At 47.3% G+C, this 19,993-nt stretch overlaps 1 protein-coding gene across 6 annotated transcripts in view; it reads right to left on the reverse strand.

Annotated features, from left to right (window-relative positions):
* Positions 1-2,213: 2,213 nt before the first annotated feature.
* TNIK (TRAF2 and NCK interacting kinase) overlaps positions 2,214-19,993 on the reverse strand; it is a 153,289-nt gene continuing 135,509 nt past the window's right edge. For 5 of the 6 annotated variants that reach the window (XM_051781684.1, XM_051781682.1, XM_051781685.1 and 2 more), the window contains 11 exons: positions 17,200-17,326; positions 14,875-15,039; positions 11,873-11,987; positions 11,329-11,499; positions 10,894-11,037; positions 9,252-9,386; positions 8,886-8,986; positions 7,270-7,419; positions 6,179-6,338; positions 5,451-5,590; positions 2,214-3,767 (listed from right to left, as the gene is read on the reverse strand). In XM_051781684.1, coding sequence (XP_051637644.1) covers positions 3,684-3,767; positions 5,451-5,590; positions 6,179-6,338; positions 7,270-7,419; positions 8,886-8,986; positions 9,252-9,386; positions 10,894-11,037; positions 11,329-11,499; positions 11,873-11,987; positions 14,875-15,039; positions 17,200-17,326 — 1,492 coding nt within the window. In that variant the 3' untranslated portion in view covers positions 2,214-3,683. The remainder of the gene's footprint in view (positions 3,768-5,450; positions 5,591-6,178; positions 6,339-7,269; positions 7,420-8,885; positions 8,987-9,251; positions 9,387-10,893; positions 11,038-11,328; positions 11,500-11,872; positions 11,988-14,874; positions 15,040-17,199; positions 17,327-19,993) is intronic. The other variant, XM_051781686.1, reaches the window with a different exon arrangement.

Raw genomic sequence — 19,993 nt, forward strand, 5'->3', positions numbered from 1 at the left:
TTTCCTCTCTTTAAGGACAGCATCCAGGGCAGGCACTGGTGCTGGGGCCACTCACAGGATGGTGGCTTCAGGCTGATAGTACACATTTAGGAGAGAGAATTTGGTGCATTTACAGCACCGCTGTAAAGATACCGGAGTGGTGGCCTTGTACCCTCCCAGCAAAATCAGGTGGCATTAAAACAGGGGAGGTTAATGGGCCCTCTCCCACCCCCCAGCTCTGGGTGGTGCAGCATCACCGAGAACAGAAAAACTGGGAAGCAAACCCAGCAAAGCTGTTCTGCAGCAGGTCATGACAGCCTGGGTGGGAAGTGGGAAGTGGCAGCTCTGCAGGGAACGCAGGGCAGGACATGGATACTACAGGGCAGCGGTGGTTGTGACAGGCATCCTACACCTGGAACCACATCCTTACTGCTGAGAACATTGCTGGATCTTCTCTGCGGAGCTGTGCCCTGATGGGTGGCTTATCCTGGACACAGGCAGGGTACGGAATGGAGGTCCACCACACACCTTCAGGAACAGGCAGGTTCATCACTGCTGGCCGACACGATGCTCACACTGTCCCCAGTTACACAGCATCAAATCATTGCCTGAGCAGAAAAGGACCTTACATGGGCTCATGTGGAGACAAGGAACTGCAGTACAACTACTTCAACCATTTCCAGCAACCAGCCCAGCTCTGGGGCCAGGGTCACCTTGAGCATCCCCCTTTTGTCACAAAGATGTTACAAAATACGCACTATCGACCTCCAAATCATCTCGCAACAAGAAAAATCCCATTTGATAATAATTCTGAAACAGGTTTGAAAACGTGCAGTTCCCACAAGTAGCTGCTACAGCCTTACCTCTGAGCATCCTTCACCTGGGAGTGGTACCCAGCACCTCCCTGGGGTGCTGGGGGTCACCAGGGCCTCACACAGCCTTGTGTCAGCTCTCGAGGCTTTTATTCCATTTGCCAGGACTCATCCCTGAAGTTCATGCAACATTTCACAGCAACTTTGTAAATAACTGAATCTGCAAGAGGCTCAGGTGACTCCTGCATGCACAGACATTACTGCTTTTTCCTCCTGCAGCACTGCTCAGCTGAAGAAATAAATTTCCTTTCCCAGGTAAGAACTCCCAGAAACAGGGTTTCAAAAGGAGCCCCAGGTTTTATTTCTTTAAACACTAAGTAGTTTCTGCGAGCACTGATCAACTACAAGCGTATTTTACTTACAGCAAAAGACAAGAAAATCAAAGCTAGGAATATCTGAAGGAGAAAGCAGGTCATTATAGTAATCATGGCTTGATTTTGTAGAAGAGCAGAAGTTTTTAGGTGGTAATGGTCCATCAAAACATCCCTTGGCCACTGCTGAGTGCTGAGTGCACACATCCCATCTCCCTGCACTCATCCTGCTCCAGAATGCTGCTCTCCCGAGAGTCTCCAGCCAAAGAGCATAGTGACTGGGAACCCTGAAAATCCCCTTTACCTCCATGTCCTCCAACACCCCAGGTTTTATTTACCCAAACATAAAAGGCATGGTTTAATGGTGAAGTTTTTTCTGTTTTATTGTGGTTGGCACCAGAAAAACCTTTGCTCTGTGGTATCTCCATACACACACACACACCGTACACAACACTGTGGTAATACTGGTTTCTCGTGATTTTTTGTTTCAAATTATTTTAAGATTTTAAAAAATACATTCACAAACTACCTTATGTTTAAACACAATTAATTCCTTCTATTTCATCACTGTACCAAAACCCTACATTAAAAAAATAATCATCCAAGGCTGTGTATTTGTCGCTTGAAGGGGGACCAAAAAAACCTCCAAAACTAGTTATCAGTTTGCAACATAATAAAAGCTCTGGGCTTTATTTGATTTATATTTTAACCACAATGAAAATATAAAGAGGTGGTGGCAATCAGTGTCTGTGATGGGACTTGCATGGGGTTTGAATACCAGTATTGTGGTCCTATGGCCATCCCTACACTCTGCAGGCTGCACTGGCCCAGCAGGAGGGTGCCTGAAGAAGGCACCCACAAAGCACATCTCACCTGTGCTCCCCTGGACTCCATATCCTGCTGCAAGTCCACTGCCAGCAATCCCTGCAATACCAAACCGTGACACCCTTCCCACGGGATGCTTCAGGTGAGGGTGGCCCATCCCATCCCATCCCCGCCGCCCCACATCGCCTCTCACCCTCGATAAAGATTCAAGTTTGACCAAGTCCTGTTGATTTAATCATTTTTTAATAAAGCCATCGTTACTGAGTACACCAAGATTGCCAGTTAAGCTCTCTATATGTCGCTGGAGGTAACAGCGCTGTGATCGACAGCGGAACAGAAAAAAAAACCAAACGAAACCAAACCAAAAAACAAACCCCAACCGAAACGAGGTAGGTTAAAACCAGCAACACAGACCTTGTTATGCGACACCCCAACACCACAGGCGGCCATGCTTGCAGCTACTGAGAAAGAAAACCCCAGATACGCACCGAAAACGGAAATCAACTGAGCAGAGTTTATAAGGACACAATTCAACCTGAACTAAACACACACACACGGTTCGGCACAGATGTTGTCTTTCACTGTATGTTGGGTAATTCCTAGGGAGTGGAGGGGGTGGAAAACAAGTAGATTCAGACCCTTGGCCGAAGAAACCACACATATATATATTTTTTTAAGCTCTTTACAAGCCCAATCCAGCAATGTGGGGAGACAGGCAGCTTGTTTCGTGGTCCCCCTCCCTGTGCCGGCTGCTCCCGCACGCCAGCGCCTGGCTCCGGACTGAGGGGCACGAGCGCCCGCAGCTTGTGCCGGTTTCGGCATCGGGATCCGGTGCCCACGGCATCCTGGGAGCCGTCTGCGGCCACAAATCCCACCTTGGCGGCAAGCACGGGGCTCCTCCGACCGCTCCGCCGTCCTCTCCTCCTCCGATCCCCCATCCCGGTGCCCGCGGCCAAGCCCCGGGGCGGGAGGGCACCTCCGGAGCAACAAGAAATGGCACCTCTGTCCCTATCAAGACACACCATTATGTGAAGATCCATATAGAAATATGGATTGACAGACTTGACAAAAATGGTAGCTGATTTTTATTAGTCTAAGGCTAGTAGTTTAGCCATTTAAAATCCATTTCCCAAAAGAGGGGAAAAAAACCTATTACTTTTTCTCTTCTTTAAAAATCCGTTAAGCCGTTGCTGCCAAAAGCAACATGTAAATGTTGGTGAAGGCAAAAGATTTCTAAAATTACCCAGCTATATGGTTATGGCCTTCATCACAAAGATAAAAGGTACATTTATTGTGCTGTCTCTCACCAGATTTAATTGGTAACTTTACAACATACTATATATTTGATGCTAGCAGGCAGACAGAATTAAAAACAGACTTTTTGACACTGTTTTCTCTCCCCGTTCTTACAAAGTAGGGGACAAAGAAAAAGTAAAACTAAAAAACAAAATAAAACAAAATAAAGGAAAACTCATAACCCACTATAACACAGCGTAATCAGGAGACCTCGGGTGGTCCAAGCGTGAAAGTCCATCCCTGGCCGCAGTCCCTGCCCCGGGGCTGGCGGAGCCGGGGGAGCGTGGGGAGGGGGGTTCCTCGGCGCCCTCCACACCTGCCTCTACAGTGTTAGTCCATGTGTTTAATGTCCTTTAAATTAGAAATAATGCCATGGCGGTGAGTGCCAAGTGCTCCTCTGTTACCAGTTCATCATGGAGTTTCTGTTGAGGGTCATGAAAAACACTTGGCTGCTTCCTCCGGATCTCACCGATGCAAAAAATACCTGTTTGGAAGGAAGAAGTTATTATTATTTTTATTACTATTATTATTATCATTATTATTATTAAAAATGTCTGTTGACTCAGTGATTGAGGAAAGCAGGAGCTGCCCCACACAATTGGTTTCCTCTGCCTGAACCTCCCTCCCTGCTCCTTTTCTCCAGCTGACAGCACAAATTTTACACAGACCCGTTGCCTGGTTCTCCGATGTCCATGGAATTGAGAGGCTGGAGCTAACCCATGCAGACTGGGATCAAACTGAACTACTTATTAGTAAATGCAGTAAATAAACCTCCCTCTCTATAACCACCAAAAAGAGTAAAGTTTAGAACACCTTAAAAATACCAACTCTATCCCATTTTACTGCCACAAGCACCATTTATTATGCAAAATTAATAAAACTGGTGTGGATCTTGCTAAACGTTCACCATGTGGGTCAACACCTGCCTGGCTTTCTTGGGATAAGTTAGTCCTGGTATTTCAGCTGTTCCTGAAAGTAAAGCTCAGGAAAATGACTTCCCTTCAATATGTTCAAAGCACAGAAACATATCAAGACTCTGTATGGAGAACATGGTTTTTGGTGCTTCTGGCAGGATCCACCAACATTTGATCCCAAGGGAAGTCTTAAAAAATAAGAAGTTATAATTTCCAAATACTGAAGGGGACAATCTGAAGCCTCTGTCCTTTTTAAAAGTAAAAATTACTTAATCTTACCAGTTTAACCAGTTCTCCAGAAAGACAAGCATCTGGTTTTACTAATTCAAACCCATCAGTGATCAGTTGGTTCCAGTATTTTAGAAAGACCAAGGTGGTTTTTTTCTAGCTTTTTCAGAATTAAATTATACTTTAATTAAACTTAAATTCAGCTTTTTGAGCAGCTTGACATACTCAGCTGCAAGATTAGGATACGTTTTCCTGCAGAGTTCCAGTGTAACTCCATGCCACGGGCAGGGCAGTGCTCAAATAACGAGCAGCTGTTTGTGGTGTCAAACCTAATTTACTGCACATTGTTAAACCCTGCTCTGGGGACAGAGCAATTGGTTTCTTCACTGCTTTCGTGATCATGTTCATTATGAAAAATCTCCCTGCTGCATGGTCCTGATTTATCTCGGTGAAACCTTGTGAGATGAGGAAACACCACCAGCAGAAACAGACCTTGGCATTCAACCATCTCTTCCATGCAAATAGGCCTTTTTCTCCAGCAATTTCTCCTCATGCCCCCCTTGCAGCACCCATGGCAAGGGTCATCTACATGACAGCCATGGAACTCTGGTGACCCTCCAGAACAGTATTTATCAGTGCTGTCCACAGAAAAACATGAGGCTCCATGGAGAAAATAACTTAAGATGCATCAAAATGTTTCCGCATCAGAGTTCAAATCAGGGTCACTTGCACACTGCTACCATTTCTCAACTTTTAGAGTTTACTTGGCAGCCTCGGTTTAATGTTCAGATGAAAGAATTGGGAGAAAGTCAAGCCAAGGGAATGCAGATCTCTGCTAGAGGAGGAAGAGATGTTGCAGGCTGAGGTCTCCATCCACTGGAGAAAATAAACCGGGAGTAGGTTTATGGGCACTGCTTATTAAACAGGACCTTCAGATTAATTATTAACCTCAAGATAAACCAGACTTAAAGTCTAAAAGCACCCTGCAGCTTAAAGCACGGATACAAGCTTTGAAGTGGACTTACCTTATCATTTCTTTCACATAGAAACTTCAACCTTTGAGCTCGCTTGTGCATAAATACTCCATCCAAATGTCCTGTCTCCACTGACCGGATTTCAATAGCTTTCTCTCCCCAGCCCATTATTTGATTGGAATGAATGTAGGCTGTCAAAAGGAAGCGTTTGGCAGGTGTTATAACTTGTGTTGAGTTAAATATTATGCAGAAAAGCTCTCATCAGCTGTTACCCAAAGCCTATGTGGATCAATGGCAGAGCTCTGACGGCCGGGCGGGTGCCCACAGGGACAGCAGCCTTCTCAGAGCACTTTCCATCCAGAAATTGCTGGGCAATTTAAACAGAAGAAGCATCACTTCTTCAGATTTCAGGGAGCGAGGAGCTGGGCAGTGGTTTGCCTCCACTGGCTGTGGAGCTGAGCAACAGCAGAGCCAGAAGAGCAACCCAAGTGCTCCCAGCTCCACATCCAACCCCTCTTTCACTCAACACAGTATCCCACCAGTGCAACGGCTTGCATTATCTTATACTTAAGACAAACCAGAGCTCAAATCTTCAAGGAGTCCCTTGCTTTTATTATGGAGGGCCAAACTGTAGAAATTAAGCAACTGCATCTCACAGCTGGTGGAGGGAAATCTCCTTTGATAAGCAAAAGCCCAAATGACTCCATCTCATCATTCTTGATTCCTCATCTTACTTGTCACTTGTATTTTAAGCAAGTGAAGAGGAAGGGTTGACCTACCCACAGAAGTAGGCATTTCTCCCCACTGGAGCACCACATCTTTAGTTATCCTTCCATAGGTGTTCACATAGACACCTTCATCCTCGTAGCACACGAGCATCTCCATCCCGTCTGTTTTAGGCAGGATGACAATGGCGTGAGGAGTAATATTGCCCTGAATCTGCAGGCAAAATAAACCCTGAAAGTCAGAATTACATCGAATGGAGAAAAGGGGAAGGGGGAAGGGAGCAGAGCCTTGGGGGAAAAAAGCCCAAACCAACTTGAGAACAAAGCCCTCCCTCCATTCACCAAACAGTCACTGGCTTTCAGAGATAAGCCTGAAGGGGAATAAACTGTCATGTTTACCCTACCACAGAGCTGTCTGACATGGCAAGGATAAACAGGTTTAGTAATTACAGACAGATCACAACATATACGCCCCCAAGACTGATGGCTGACACTTGGCTGGAACACAAATAAGTGACTGAGTCAATGAATCCATCTCCTGTTCAAACCAAGGTAAATAAACCCAGAATTTTACAGGCAGCCCTAGGGAGGAAATACTCCTATTTTTTAGCGATCAGTCTCTCAAGGGCAGCTGCAGTGACTTTCCACCCATGTCTGCCCTTCCATAGCTAAGACAACACAAAACCATCCTAAACTACCCTGGTATTTCTCCCGATGCTCTTGCCAGATCTTACAGAGGAGGATCTGATGCTTGGATCAGATTCAGCAGTTTCTGGAGTTCTTTAGTGACACAGTTTCTCCTATACCGGTTAATCCTGGGTCAACAGCATGGATACAGCTTCAATAAGCCCTACAAAACCCTAGAGTTCCATTATTGCTCCATGTAGTGTATAGATTCTCCTTTCTGTGGGACATGGCAACCTTAAACCTGACTGCTTGGGAACAAGGACAGAAATAGCCTGTGCAAATAATGAACATGAAGTATGTGATAGCTTTGAGTCCTCTTTAAAAGTGGCTATCAATGAGGACAGCACTGGAGGATGTCACACCCATCACTGGTCACCATTTCTGAGCCACCAAGAGCCTCTCCAAACCTTGCTGGTGACCCACGATACTCATGCGGCAGCACTCCCTCGTGTACTCACGTGAGATGGTATATAGATATCATAGGAGTTCCCAGAATCCACATCAATCACATGGAAACCAGTGTGTGATCCAAAGATAACCTTGAGCCTCTGACCCTCTTCTACAGTGAGGTCCACGAGCAACGGCTTGTGCTGGAGATCTGCAAAAGACTTTTATAATCCCTTCCATGAGTACCACAGAAAACCCACCAACCCCGCGGCAGCAGCCTGATGCGGATCCCAAATAGTATTTGTTTATCCTGCTAAATATGTGGTTAGTTATATTCCTGCCTCTCTGTTCCTATGTCAGATGCCTCAGAGGGTATTACCCACTCACTCCAGCCATCCTAGCAGATAAGTGTTCACCCTTGCCAAGCACAGCTCCTTAGCACAGGAGCCCGAGGCTGGCATAAGGATTTGGTCTCTAAAGGAAAGCGACCGCTCAATTTTATGTGAGTGTGTGTTCAGTCAGCAGAGATCTGTGACCACCCACTTCCCCCCTTGGCAGGTATCACCACTCTGGTTTGGGCTGCTGGAATGAGTCAGTTTAGCAAAGACCTGCTTTTCTCTGCTCGATCTACCCTGCTGGATGCAGGCTGGGACCAGCTCCCAGCCACGGATCGATTTGGGGTATCTCTCCATGACTTAGGTGTTCAGCAGGACAGTGAAACACCCCCAGAGAGAGCAAAGAGCTCCTGGCTCTCTGTGCAAGGACCACTTTGACTCCTGATAGGGAAAATCTGTGGGTGGTATTTCACTCTCTCTCAAAAGATCCCTGCCTACAAGGCAAGGAAAGGATGTTCATCCCCCCAGGCTGCAGCAGCAGCACCAGGAGCACCAACCAGCATCCTCAGAGCCCACAGAGGCTGGATCCCAGGCCATTCTGATGCTGCTGAGCTCTCCATGTCACTGAGCCCATTTATTCTGGCTTTTGTTCAGAAAAAGCAAATGTGACCTAATACTGAATAAGCCCATTTGTGTTAGAAGGATGCAAAATGAGATTACTCAGCATGAACATGTCCACAAGGCATTGCCCCTTGTGACTTGTCTTTGCACAGAGCTTAGGATGAAAAGTGCTCTGAAGGACTAAGTACAAAATGCCCATTGGCAGGTTGTAGAGGAGAAAGGTCTCACTGAGGAAACCGAGGAAAAGGGACAAAAAAAAAGAGAGAGAAAGAGTGGGTCATCCTCCCAAACTTTGTCTTGAAACAGAATCCACATTGCAGAAGGAGAGAGGACCTTGCAAAATAAAAACGGTAAATCATGCCAACCTATTTTTGTCCTGTATGTGAAAAATTAGTCAGAGGTTAAAAAAACAAAACAAAACAACTAAAAAATCCACAAAAAAAAAAAACCACCAAAAACAGCCATCAAAATCTCCAACTCAGTTTTACTCATTTGCATTTGATCAGCTTTCTGCAAACCCCCAAGTGAAGCCTACCAGCATAAGCTAATATTAACACTTCATTGTTGGCCATAATCAGAAGGTATCCAATCTCTTCAGCCAGCATGGATCCCGTCTCTCATGCCTGTCAGGCATCCTGAGGAGCTCAGCTACATAAGCAAGAAGCTTTGCTGCTCTGCAGCGTACAGAAATCTCATGTATTTACAATTAACGAGTTAAAAGACAGACATACCTTAAATGCCATAAACTTGTGATATGGTTTTGGAGCCCAGGCATAGATCTCTACAGCGTTCTTTAAGGCAATCACCAAGAACTTGATCCTTTCATATTTCACTAAAATAAAAATAAAACCCATTTTAAAAACGTTCACTTTCTTTCCAAAAAAACTGAACAACTCGTCTCCAGGAATTGCTTCTCAGGCCATCTCTCTGTTGGTTCTCATTAAGTAAAGTGCCCACCTAACACAGACAGATGAATTCCAAATTTATCTGTGGCTATGGTCTACTCATACTTTTAAGTTAAAATTGTCAGGTCAGACCTAAAACTAGAGAATAAAAATCCATCTCTTCAGACATTTATTTCCAGAGAGGCCACTCACCGACTTTGTAGTGGATGCATCCTTCCAGGTCCCCGACTGTGATCCAGCCCTGCTTCTTCTCCACCTCAGGGTCATTGTGTAAAATCCTATTTCTCAGCCAGGACAGGTAATACACACGCAGCTTGTTCTTCTTTCCTGTTGGCAAAGGAAACGTCCCTGTCAGAGCAGAGCCCGTGTGCAGGGGGAGTCTTGAGGTTTCGGTGTTTATTTTCACTCACAAGATGATAAAATTCAAGTTAGTTTCGTGATGAAGTTGAAAATAGTAATTTAGCTGTTGTGTTAGGTTTTTCTTGAGAAGAAACACATGGAAAGCAAAGCCCAGACCTCTGTCTCCCAGACTGCAGGCGGACACTGGAAAAGCCAGGTTTTTGCTTCCCGTAGGTGGGAAATGTTCCTTTTCCTATAAATCAGTGTTCACAGTGAGATGGTGGGGCACAGCAGGGTGCCGACCCCAGCTCTCTTACAGCTCAAGGCTCATCCAACCACTCAGCTACCTGGTTTCTTTCCCTTTCTCTCCTTCATACAACATTAATTCCACCCTGGAGCTGAGACATGAGCTCCTTGGCCTGTGACAGGCACCACTGCTTGCCAATGAGCCCAGAGCTGGGCTCTGCAGTGCTGAGGGGCTGCCAAATTTCTGCACATCTGCCTGCTCTTGGATAGCTGTGATCTGGCTGCAAACCTCCCTGTGGCTGCAGAGCCCCTGCTACAGGGACAGGACACAGCTCACACTGAGCCCAGTGGGACAGGACCCAAACCATAAACCAAGGGCTCTGTCTGCTCACAGGTTTCCACAAGTCCCCAGGACTCATTCTCAGCATCATCTTGGGGTTTGGTCCTGCCCCCATTCATCTTCCAGCTGTACTAAACCCCTTATTCGTACAGTTGCATCCCCAAAACCACAGGGGAGCTGCAGACCAAGGTAAATGATGGAGCAGCAGGTCTGGAGTTCTGTCTGAATGGAGGGAGCAGGAATTTGCAGCTGAATGCAGAGTGAGCCCAGGGGGTGTTAACAATGTGAAAGTAAAGAGAAGGATGATATCAAGCAATTTTCCTAACAAACATTTATCTTGCTGCCCTCCATGAGCTTTGTGGGACAGGCATCAGCAGGAGAAGGCTCTGCCACCTACGTGCTCCAATGGGGCTGCTCTGCAGGAAGGATGCCGAGTGCTGTCTTGGGAGACTGGACTACAGAGTTTTTGCTTTATTTGCCAGAAATCACCCCATGAGCCTGATATGAGCACTCTGTAGCTCTTGGTAGAACACAGGGACAGTGACAAGCCCATGGCCCTCATGATGCTTGGGGCACAGCCCTGAGCTGGAGCCCTGAAGATGTGGATATTTTTTCCCCCAGCTAGAGCCAAACAAACTAAAAGCAGAGCTCTTTGCCCTCTCAAGCTGTACCCTGTACCTCCCCTTCCCTGCTGAAGGAGAATGGAGCGCTGCAGATAAAGTGGAGCCAGCAGGTGAAGGGAGCAAACTACTCTTGGAGGCAATTCTTCCAGATTTAACTCATTTGATTCTGGAATAAACCACCTCCAGCTCCCCTGGGAGCTTCCGTCAGACACTGGTGGGCAGGTTTTGTCTGAGCTGGGACCACTCAGGGCTCAGGGCTGAGCAGGGGAGAGCACGAGAGGAGCACCTGATATTGTCACGAGGACGTTGAGGCCCTCGAGCACATCCATCTGCTGGAATCGCCGTCTGTTGATGAGGTTGTAGACCTTCCCTTGCCCACTTCGGTCCAGCAGCATCAGGCCATTTTCCGTGCCCACCAGCAGATTCACACCTGAGGAGGAGAGGGCAGGCAATGGGCACCAGGAGCTACAGCTGCTCCCAAGGATGGCACCCCGAGCTCGTCTGTGCTGCCCCACAAGTGTGACCGACCCAGCCAAGGCTGGGGTCTTCCCAAGGACAGGAAAGGGTTACAACACAGGGACTCAGGAACATGAGCCTTGCCCGGGACCGAGAAGGGCCAACCAGAGGCAGGGGCTCAGCTCTGTGATGGCACACTCCCATTTCCCCACCAGCCACGGGCTCTGGGGAACTCTGCCGAGGGCACAGCATGCTCAGGGCTTACCCCACAAAGCAGCACAGAGTATCTCCGAGTTGAAGCGCTTCTTGTACTTCCGGATCTCCGGGGTGTCGCTGTGGGGACGGATGTTGGTGGGGTTGACATTCACCACCGAGATCTTACGGGCTTCGTTCAGCTTGGCCTGCTCCTGCCTGAGCAGCTCGCTGGTGAACAGGGCTTGCAAGGAAACACAAGAGGACAGGGGGGTGTGATGGGTTAACTGTTCTGCCACCTCTTTTTTTGGGACAGAAAGACAATACGGGTTTTATTTCCTGATGGGGGAGTCATCACTGTGTTACAAGATATCAGTTTGCCCAGGCAGATGGGAGTGGGGACTTCTGCTGCTTCCTGTTTTCTCTCAGACCTTTCTGGTGGCATTTAACTGGTGGGGGAGAAGTTGGATGGAAACTGGAGAAGGCAAGGATGCAGACACAAGCAATGTTTGGACAAGACTGAGTGAAATGTGAAACAGGTTTAGTGGGGTTATTCGGGCTCCCAACCTGGTTTCCACAAGACCCTCCTCTCTCAAACTGGCCTCATTGCCTCCTACCAGTAGCAGATGACTCCTCATCCTCATCTTCATCTTCATCAGTAGGTGAGGTCTGATACACTCTGGTGTCCACAAATGGGGTGAAAGAGGCTTTGGTGCTACTTCCCATACCATACTGGAAAATAAACATCAAAGAGAGAGCTCAGAGCACAGAAATAACAGTAATTTTGTGTGTGAGTGTACATGTAAGACTTTCTAATTAGCAAACACAGTGTCTGCCCCTAAGGTGCCCTTTTCAAGCCCTCTATAAACATCTTCTCCTCCTCCCCATCTAACTAATCAGAGAAAACATTAAATTGGATTTCTGTGTGTCTGTGAGCAACAGAAAACGAGAGGAGCAGGGCCTGGCTCTGCTCTCTCCTCACAGGCAGAAGCACAGCCATGACACTGGTTAGGGAGAAGCTGCAGGGCCAGAGGCAAAAGCCACCACAGGCAAAAACCAACCAAGAATCACAGAATTGTTTAGGTTGGAACAGACCTTTAAGATCATCAAGTCCAGCTGATAACTTGCCTGCATCAACACACCTGCCTTAAAACCCGCTCTGGGATGTCAGCCAGGTGAGTGTTTGCTTTTCCCACCGTGCAGCCAAGGGTGGTGGGACCCTGGGAAACCTTGGCACAGGGCAGCTGACATGGTTTTAAACTGCCCAGCATTTCAGGTGGGACTGCAGAAAGAGCCATTTCTAAGCTAACAAATCTCAACCTGAAGGTATTGCAGGGAATGTCAGAGCCAATACTTTGCTGAGGGAATTTGGGGATGAACAAACTGCAACATCACATTGCTTTCTTTTTAAAACCACTGCTTTGTTAAGGCAGAAAACGAGGCTAAGACCTTCTTCCTAGCAAAAGGAAATCCTTGCCTTGGGAGTCAAAATGACGTGATTTTCCCCCTCTGTTGAGCAGCTTATCCTTCCTACTCCATTATTTACCAAGGATATGCTTTATGGATGAGCTCCATTTAGAGCTGTAACAGCAGCAAACCCCAAGTCACTCTGCAGCAGCACTACTGCTCACGTTTTTCTTCCCTGGGACATTGCCCCTTCATGAAATAAATCTCCCTCAGCTTTCATGTCACCCAGTTACCAAGCACAGGCTGATGTGCCATGGGAACACCACTGCCCTGGCACATCCCCACCCCAGCTGGGCTGGGCCTGTGCCTGTCCTCCAGTGGGCCACAAAAAGATTTAGGGGCAAAACCCTATCAGGCGTAGGAGCACCCTCGTGGCTTGTGACCTTCCCGAGCACTCTGGGGCTGGCATCCACACCAAAACCACGCTGCGCATCCTGCTTCCCTCCCAGCTCTACTTCCCTGACAGTCTGGCTGTTTCCATAGAAACAGGATGGATTTCCAAACAGTACACGGTAATCAAGACCCACGGAAGGAGTCGGCAGCGTGCGGCAGGGAAGGCTGCGGGCACGGGTACCACATTTACATACACAGTTCATCCACACTTGTGTGCACATGTAGGACAGACTTGAGCTACTTTGCGCTTCTCTCAAATCCAAGAAATACACAGTTTTTTTCCCTGTGCTGGATGTCTTTTCCAAAACCACTAACAATTCAAGGAGGAGAAAAATTCAGTATTTACAGGGATGCTTTCCAGCTGAGAGCCAAGTGCTTTCCGGCAAATGAATTATGAAGAAACCCCTCATCTCAATGCATTTTTCCTTGCTCAGATTCAGTCATTCTCCACAGAAGCTGACATTTTAATAACTTACAAGTCTGCTATTTAAATACTAAGACTTCATCTTCCTCCAGGTCCTGTTCCACTGCCTATAAACCTCCGTGGTGGCTTACAAAGAGCAGCAAGCTGCACGCTGAGGTTGTGCTCGCTCCCTTCTTTTTGCTCAGAGCACCATGAGTCACCTGGAAGCCCGTGAACTAAATCTCCAAGTTTCCACTCACACCCACTCCCAGCTCAGTCAACCCTAAAAATGCAGTTTTAGAAATGGAAAAGATCTTTTTGGTCGCTACTTCTATAAATAAATAAATTTAAACCCAATCCCAGCCTGCATTTCAGCAGTCCCAGGATGACTGTGGAAGGTGTTACTTTCAGGATCGACTCTCTCATTGCTGCTTTTAATACCAACAAGAAAACAGAAAAAAATTCGAGGTCAAGTCAGGCACCATCTGTTCTTACGTTTCATCAATGTCCAATTCCAAGCAATTTTTATTTTTATACTGCTAGTAAAAGTACACCATGAGTACATAATTTCTATGAAAGAACATAGTATGGCAGAACTTTTGATGTGTAACCCACAAAATGAAATGAAAACATTACATACAATAGCTTTTTTAGCACCAAATGAGTTGATTTCTCATGGGAAAAGAGAATGTTCTTGTGCCTCATTCCCACAGCTGGGGACAGTAAGCAGGGAACAACAATTCCCTTGGTTCATTGTCACATCTTGTACTTTCTAAGACTTTTTACACCTTATACAACATTAATGTTCAATCATGTCCCTGTACAACACCTACCAGGGAAAAATACTTTGCCATGACACGAAACACATGATTTTAAAGTTGTGCAGATTTTTTTCTAGTCTGAAGAACTATCCAGAATTTTGCTGGCTTTGGTTTTTGCTGACCTTTTGAATCATGTTAATTATCAGAGATTGCAGAGGAGGAAGCTGGGCCCAGTTGAAGTTAATGGCATCACTGGCTCTCATAATTTCCTTTTATATCCAAGAGTAAAAAAAAAATAAAAAATAAATGGGGCTTTCGCATCAGTTGGCAGCACTTAAACCATGACCACCAAAATTCCAGCAGATGGGCTTGAGAGACCTACTGTACATTTCTACCATCAGCCACAGACCCAGAGAGCAACAACCCATCCGATTCCCTCGTGTTTCCACTACACTCACCCACGTGGACCAGAAACGGAGAGAGAGAAGAGCCAAGAAAGCCAGGGAGGAAAGCAGGAAAGCCCCTTCGTGGGGCAGAGAGGTTAATACTTGTTTAATGCGATGCAAAGGAGAAAGAGGAGCCCCCCACCACCTACTTCAGGCACCGAGTCCATGTCCTGCGCATGCGTGGAGACTCGCCCCAGGGCCTCGGTCGGCGTGCCCGCCGGCGAGTGGCTTTGCTGCACCAGGTCAGGGAGATTGATGTGACCTGCAAAGCCATTGCTGGCTGCGTGGCCAGAACGCTTTTTTTCACCAGAGGTCTGCAGAGACACAAGGCATGAGGAAGAAAGAGAAGGGAAGGGGGGGGGGAGGGAAGAGAAAAAGAAGAGAAAAAAAAAAACCAAACAAAACTAAGTCGTTGGCTGTCCCCAAGTTCCCAGAGCAAGCGCAGGAGAAGGACCCTCTCTGTTCCATCCCCATGCAGTCTGGCAAGCAGCAAATCAACCCCCCGCTCCAGGAGAAATAAAGACAGGATTAATCACAAAGTCAATACAGAGTAATTAGCCACGTTGCAGCGAGAGAAGCCTGATCACTGTCGTCTGGAGACAAGGAATGTAGGTAGGGCAGATTCTGCACTTGCCACCATGGGCACAAACCCCATGGCCAGCTCTCCTCCCCACATGGCCACTGGCCATCAGTGACAGCAGAATCTGAGCCCTTGATCAGCACAGCTATAGCAGCGAGTAGCCTGACTGCAAATGCCAACACAGCCCCGTCCATGTTTCTGTAACCCAAACCAGCAGTGAACAGTGCCAGCAGTGGTGGAAGAGTGACAGAACTGGCAGCTCGCTCTGCACACAAGGTTCCTTGGGTTTCCCTGGGGTTCCTCTTCTGCTCCATCCCCTCCCTGTGCAAGCCAGGTGCTGGGAATTTTCTGCCTTCCTTACTTATTTTGCCATTTTGATGAATCTCACCTACCTGGAGCACACCAGGGAGATCGGTACAGGGATTTGCCCATTTGCTGGGATTGGCTCACCAAGCTTCTAGCCAGTCCTAACAACATTTATCTTTTGATTGCTCATTACCAGCACCTTCAACCACACCTTGCAATCACAACAGGGAGTGAAAAGGCCTTTGCCCAAAGCCCACTGACCTCAGGGAGTCCATCCTCTGGTGGCTTTGGTAGGGAGAAAACAGTGAACACCCAGCATAAGGCTTCAGTTTGGGTTTCTTATCATGCTCTCTCCTCAGAAAGGGGTTTTCCAGCTGCTTGTCTTGCCCATGGCTTTTCAACCCTTCTGCATCCCTGGTTTTCTCATACAGCCTTGCTGGCACAGCACCTGTTTTACTGCTGTGATGCTGAACACAAGCTCATTTCAGAAATGGCTCCCTGTTAGAGGGATTTGTTCTCCCGCTCAGCCACATCACCCTCCCTGATACAGGGATGTGCAGAGCTGTGGGAATCCCTGCTCTGAACAGCTCCTCCCCAGAGAAGGATGAGGTGGGCTGTGCATTGTTGCTCACCTCCAAAACTGATGGAGAAAGGCAGCAAACGTGTTGTGATTTCTTTGGTTAAATCCTTCCTTTTTCCAAAGTTGCATCCACCTTTTTCCTTCATATGTGAATATTTTATATAAATGGACCTAAGAATTAAAATGCTCCTCAAGTCTAGTTTGCATTTGATCAAACATCCCTCCTTCACAACTGCTGACTCCAAATTCTGCTCCCTCCTTCTCCTCCCCCATCCACCTCCTTTACATGCCAGTAGAGAGTGACTCCCCTGTTCACTAACCCCCCCAGCCTCCTGCCCTCTCACCAGGAGATCTGCTACCCATCTGTGTTTCCAGCAGCATCACCAGAACATTCCAGGAACTGAGAAACTGAGGAACACTGAGGGAGATCTTCCCCAGCCAACAAAGGTGCCTCCTCTGCCTCATTCCTGCAGTACCATCCATCAGGATTGATCCCACCGCAGCTTCACCTCCACAAGGCTGGCGCTGAGGATGAGGCCTTGCATCCCTGTGGGATGCCCAGTGTCCCCATAGCCAGCTCTGAGCAGGACCACCCCTGCCAAAAGCCTCCAAACGCTCTATGGACACTGCAGGGCTCTGACAGTCACATGGTGGCAAAGGCTGGGAAGAAGAGGGGAAACTCTGGGCCAGTTCCAAGCGTGTAACTAAATGCTGTAAATGGAAGGCAACTTCTGTTGCCGGGAGCAATTGTGGGGTTACAGCAGAGCCGTTTGCAGGAGCCTCCTCCCCGCCGTGCCCTGGCACTGCTATTCACTGCTGTTTGTAGTTCTGAGAAACATCTGCACTTGTCACATTTGCTCCGAGAGTAAACTGCATTAACGAGAGCGCTAACGAGCACATTTGACTCCATCATTTTGTGTTCCGGACACACAGCACTGTTAGTTGTTGTGCTTACATGGGCAAAACCTCCTGAAGATGCTCCATGGAGATACTTGTTTTACAACTTACCTCCCTCACCATTAAAGTCCCTTCCCTTGAAATATTGCTAAACGTATCTGCGTGGGAAGTCTCTAGCCCGTGGGTCGTCACCATTCCCAGGTTGTACGGCTCATTGCTTCCAGGAATTCCTGTTGGTCTGAGGACAGAATGGAAAAGCGTTAATGATAAATATTTCCTTTGCTAAAATAAATTAAAAAATCCTCTAATACAGTATTATTCAGTAAGGGTAAGGCTCTGTATCTCTCGGGAAGAAAAATTAGAAAATGTATCCACTTAATCTACAGGGAAATGATTGATGTTGTCCGAAATACAGGACCGGGGTCGAGTTGATAAACTAGAGATACAGCACAGAGACCACAGAGAAGGACCTTTCTCCTCCCAAGGTGTCCCAAGAGGGGCAATGATGAACAGGTAACAAGGAGTGGCAGTCCTGCTCTACGTTACATCATTTTTTCTACTTAAGAAAGTTTAAGAAAATATAATTCACTCCCTTTATTCCCCAATTCAACTACTGAAAAGGGAACAGTGCCTCACAACACCTGATGGCAAAAGACAGCAGGGGAGAGGATGGGGTTTAGAGAGGGTGTGGGCAGAAGGACAAGTTGTGACTTGTAGCTCCCTGCAGTTTTCCAGGTGAAAATGTAGCCCTAACCCATGGTTTCATCTTGAGCTTGTTTCTGTGTTCCTATCTCAAGAGACAGGCTGGAATCTATTCTCACACACTACCATTAGCTTCTCACCACTGCCAAAGGACAAGAAAAAGTACAATTATTCCAGTTATAAAATAAGAAAGCAGAGACAGAGGAGGTTATGTTAATTTTGAGACTGTAAAGGCATGGCTGTGGTAGCCCCAAGGTCTCAGATTTCATCAGCTTTCACGTCATCCTGAGAGAAATCCCTGGACATGGGCAAGAGCTGGCTTGCACAGCTCAGAGAAGAGGAAGTTGAAGGGAGTCATCACAGTCTTCAGATGGAGAAATGATATCTGCAGAGGTGGATGGAGTAAACAGTCCCTCCTATGCACTGGGACACAAAGCGATGGACGGGATTATCCTACAGCAGGAGAGACCTGGATAGAGCTGGAACGAAGAGCAGCTAAGTGCTCAGGGAGGATGCCCAGGGAAGTTTAAAAATGGGTTATACAAAGATCACTTGGAAAGTGCAGGAGAACATGAGATGATCTCTCTCAGCCCCAGTTTCTAACGTCAAACACTGAACGCAGAAAAATAAAGCTTTGATAGAAAAATACCCAACTACATCGAGTCTGAACTTAACGTCCCTTCTGTAAAATAAGGGTGTAACTCAAAGCATTTGCTTTCTTCCCCAGACATAGAACAGTGCAGCCCTGCCTGCAGATACCCCTACATCTCAGATATTCCTGCATCTCCACCTTCCCATCTCTGGGGCATGCACGTTCATCGACGGGACATTTTGGGACAAGTGGCGCTTGGCTGGGATCATCCATCTCACTGCCGTGCCTGTCATCCCACACATCTGGCTGCAAGGCATTCAGTGAGACATTTTATCCACTGAAAAGTGCTGTGTCAAACCCAAGGTGTTTGGAGAAGGATGTCGGCGTGGATTAACCACTCCTGATTAAACTCCTCATCCGAAAGCAGCTTGGGGCCTTTTCTCGCACGCATGACTGCCCATCCGACTGCTTCAGATTCAGAGCCATCCCTCCATCTCCTGACCTGCTCCAACAAATTCCAAGAGCTCTGATTTTAATTCTTCTGGTGGAAGGAAGCTCCAACCCAGGAGCTTGGCACTCTGACTAACAAGGACCCCAAGGAGACCTCTCCTTGCCACCCGGAGGGCTTCTGTGCCGCTCCACTATGAATCAGAGAATCAAAGAATTGCTTAGGTTGGAAAAGATCTCTAAATTCATCAAGTCCAACATTATCCCAGCACCATCATGTCACTGCTAACCACGTCCCTAAAGCCAGGAAAAATGGAAATGAACTGATTAAAATGCAATTAATCCCCCGAAGATTCCCACAGCTCCTCTGCAAATTCAAGGGGCAGGAGTCAGATCCTGCTGCCAGGCAGAGACCTCCAGAAACACTCCTGCAAAGTACCAGGAAGGAAGCCCAAGCATGATGACAGCTCACTTGCATGTTGAGGCTGTGCTGCCCTCCTCCCTCCCCTAGAGAGACTCAAAAGCACAAGTGGGACACAACAATAAAGTCAGCTGACCTTTTCACTTCAGTGTTTTAGCCCACCATGTTTTGCTGCCAGCGCAGTGACTGAGCCAAGGACAGAAATCAAAGACAAAGGTTCAGGATTAGTATAATCCTGGCACTACCAGTTGGCACTGGGCAGGCCACCAAGTACTGCACTTCAGCATAGCTTGATGTGGGGCAAGACCAAGAGCAGGCAGAGCTTAAACAAGCCTGTGCCATGGGCAGGACCTATGGGGGGGATGAGGTCAGCTGCAACCACTCTGCCCAAAAACCTGCCTGGCTCATCAAAAGGAACAGGTCCATCAGCTTTGAGCCAACGTTCACTGAATGTGCAGTGGAAACAGTTCTTTTTTTTGTTACTTTTCCATTAAGTATCTCTAGTTTGGACCAAGAGAAAGACTCATCTGAATACATTATCCCTTGCAACCTTGTTCCCAGTGCCAGCCACCAAACATGGATGTGCTTTGGACATGTCCTATACCACAGCTACTGCTCCTCCAGACCAAGACACACCACAATTTCACCTCCAGACCAAGACACACCACAGTTTCACCTCCAGACCAAGACACACCACAGTTTCACCTCCAGACCAAGACACACCACAGTTTCACCTCCAGACC

The sequence above is a fragment of the Manacus candei genome, unplaced genomic scaffold (genome assembly GCF_025592945.1).
Source record: "Manacus candei isolate 608988 ecotype Guabito, Panama unplaced genomic scaffold, ASM2559294v1 h1tg000015l, whole genome shotgun sequence".
NCBI lineage: Eukaryota > Metazoa > Chordata > Aves > Passeriformes > Pipridae > Manacus > Manacus candei.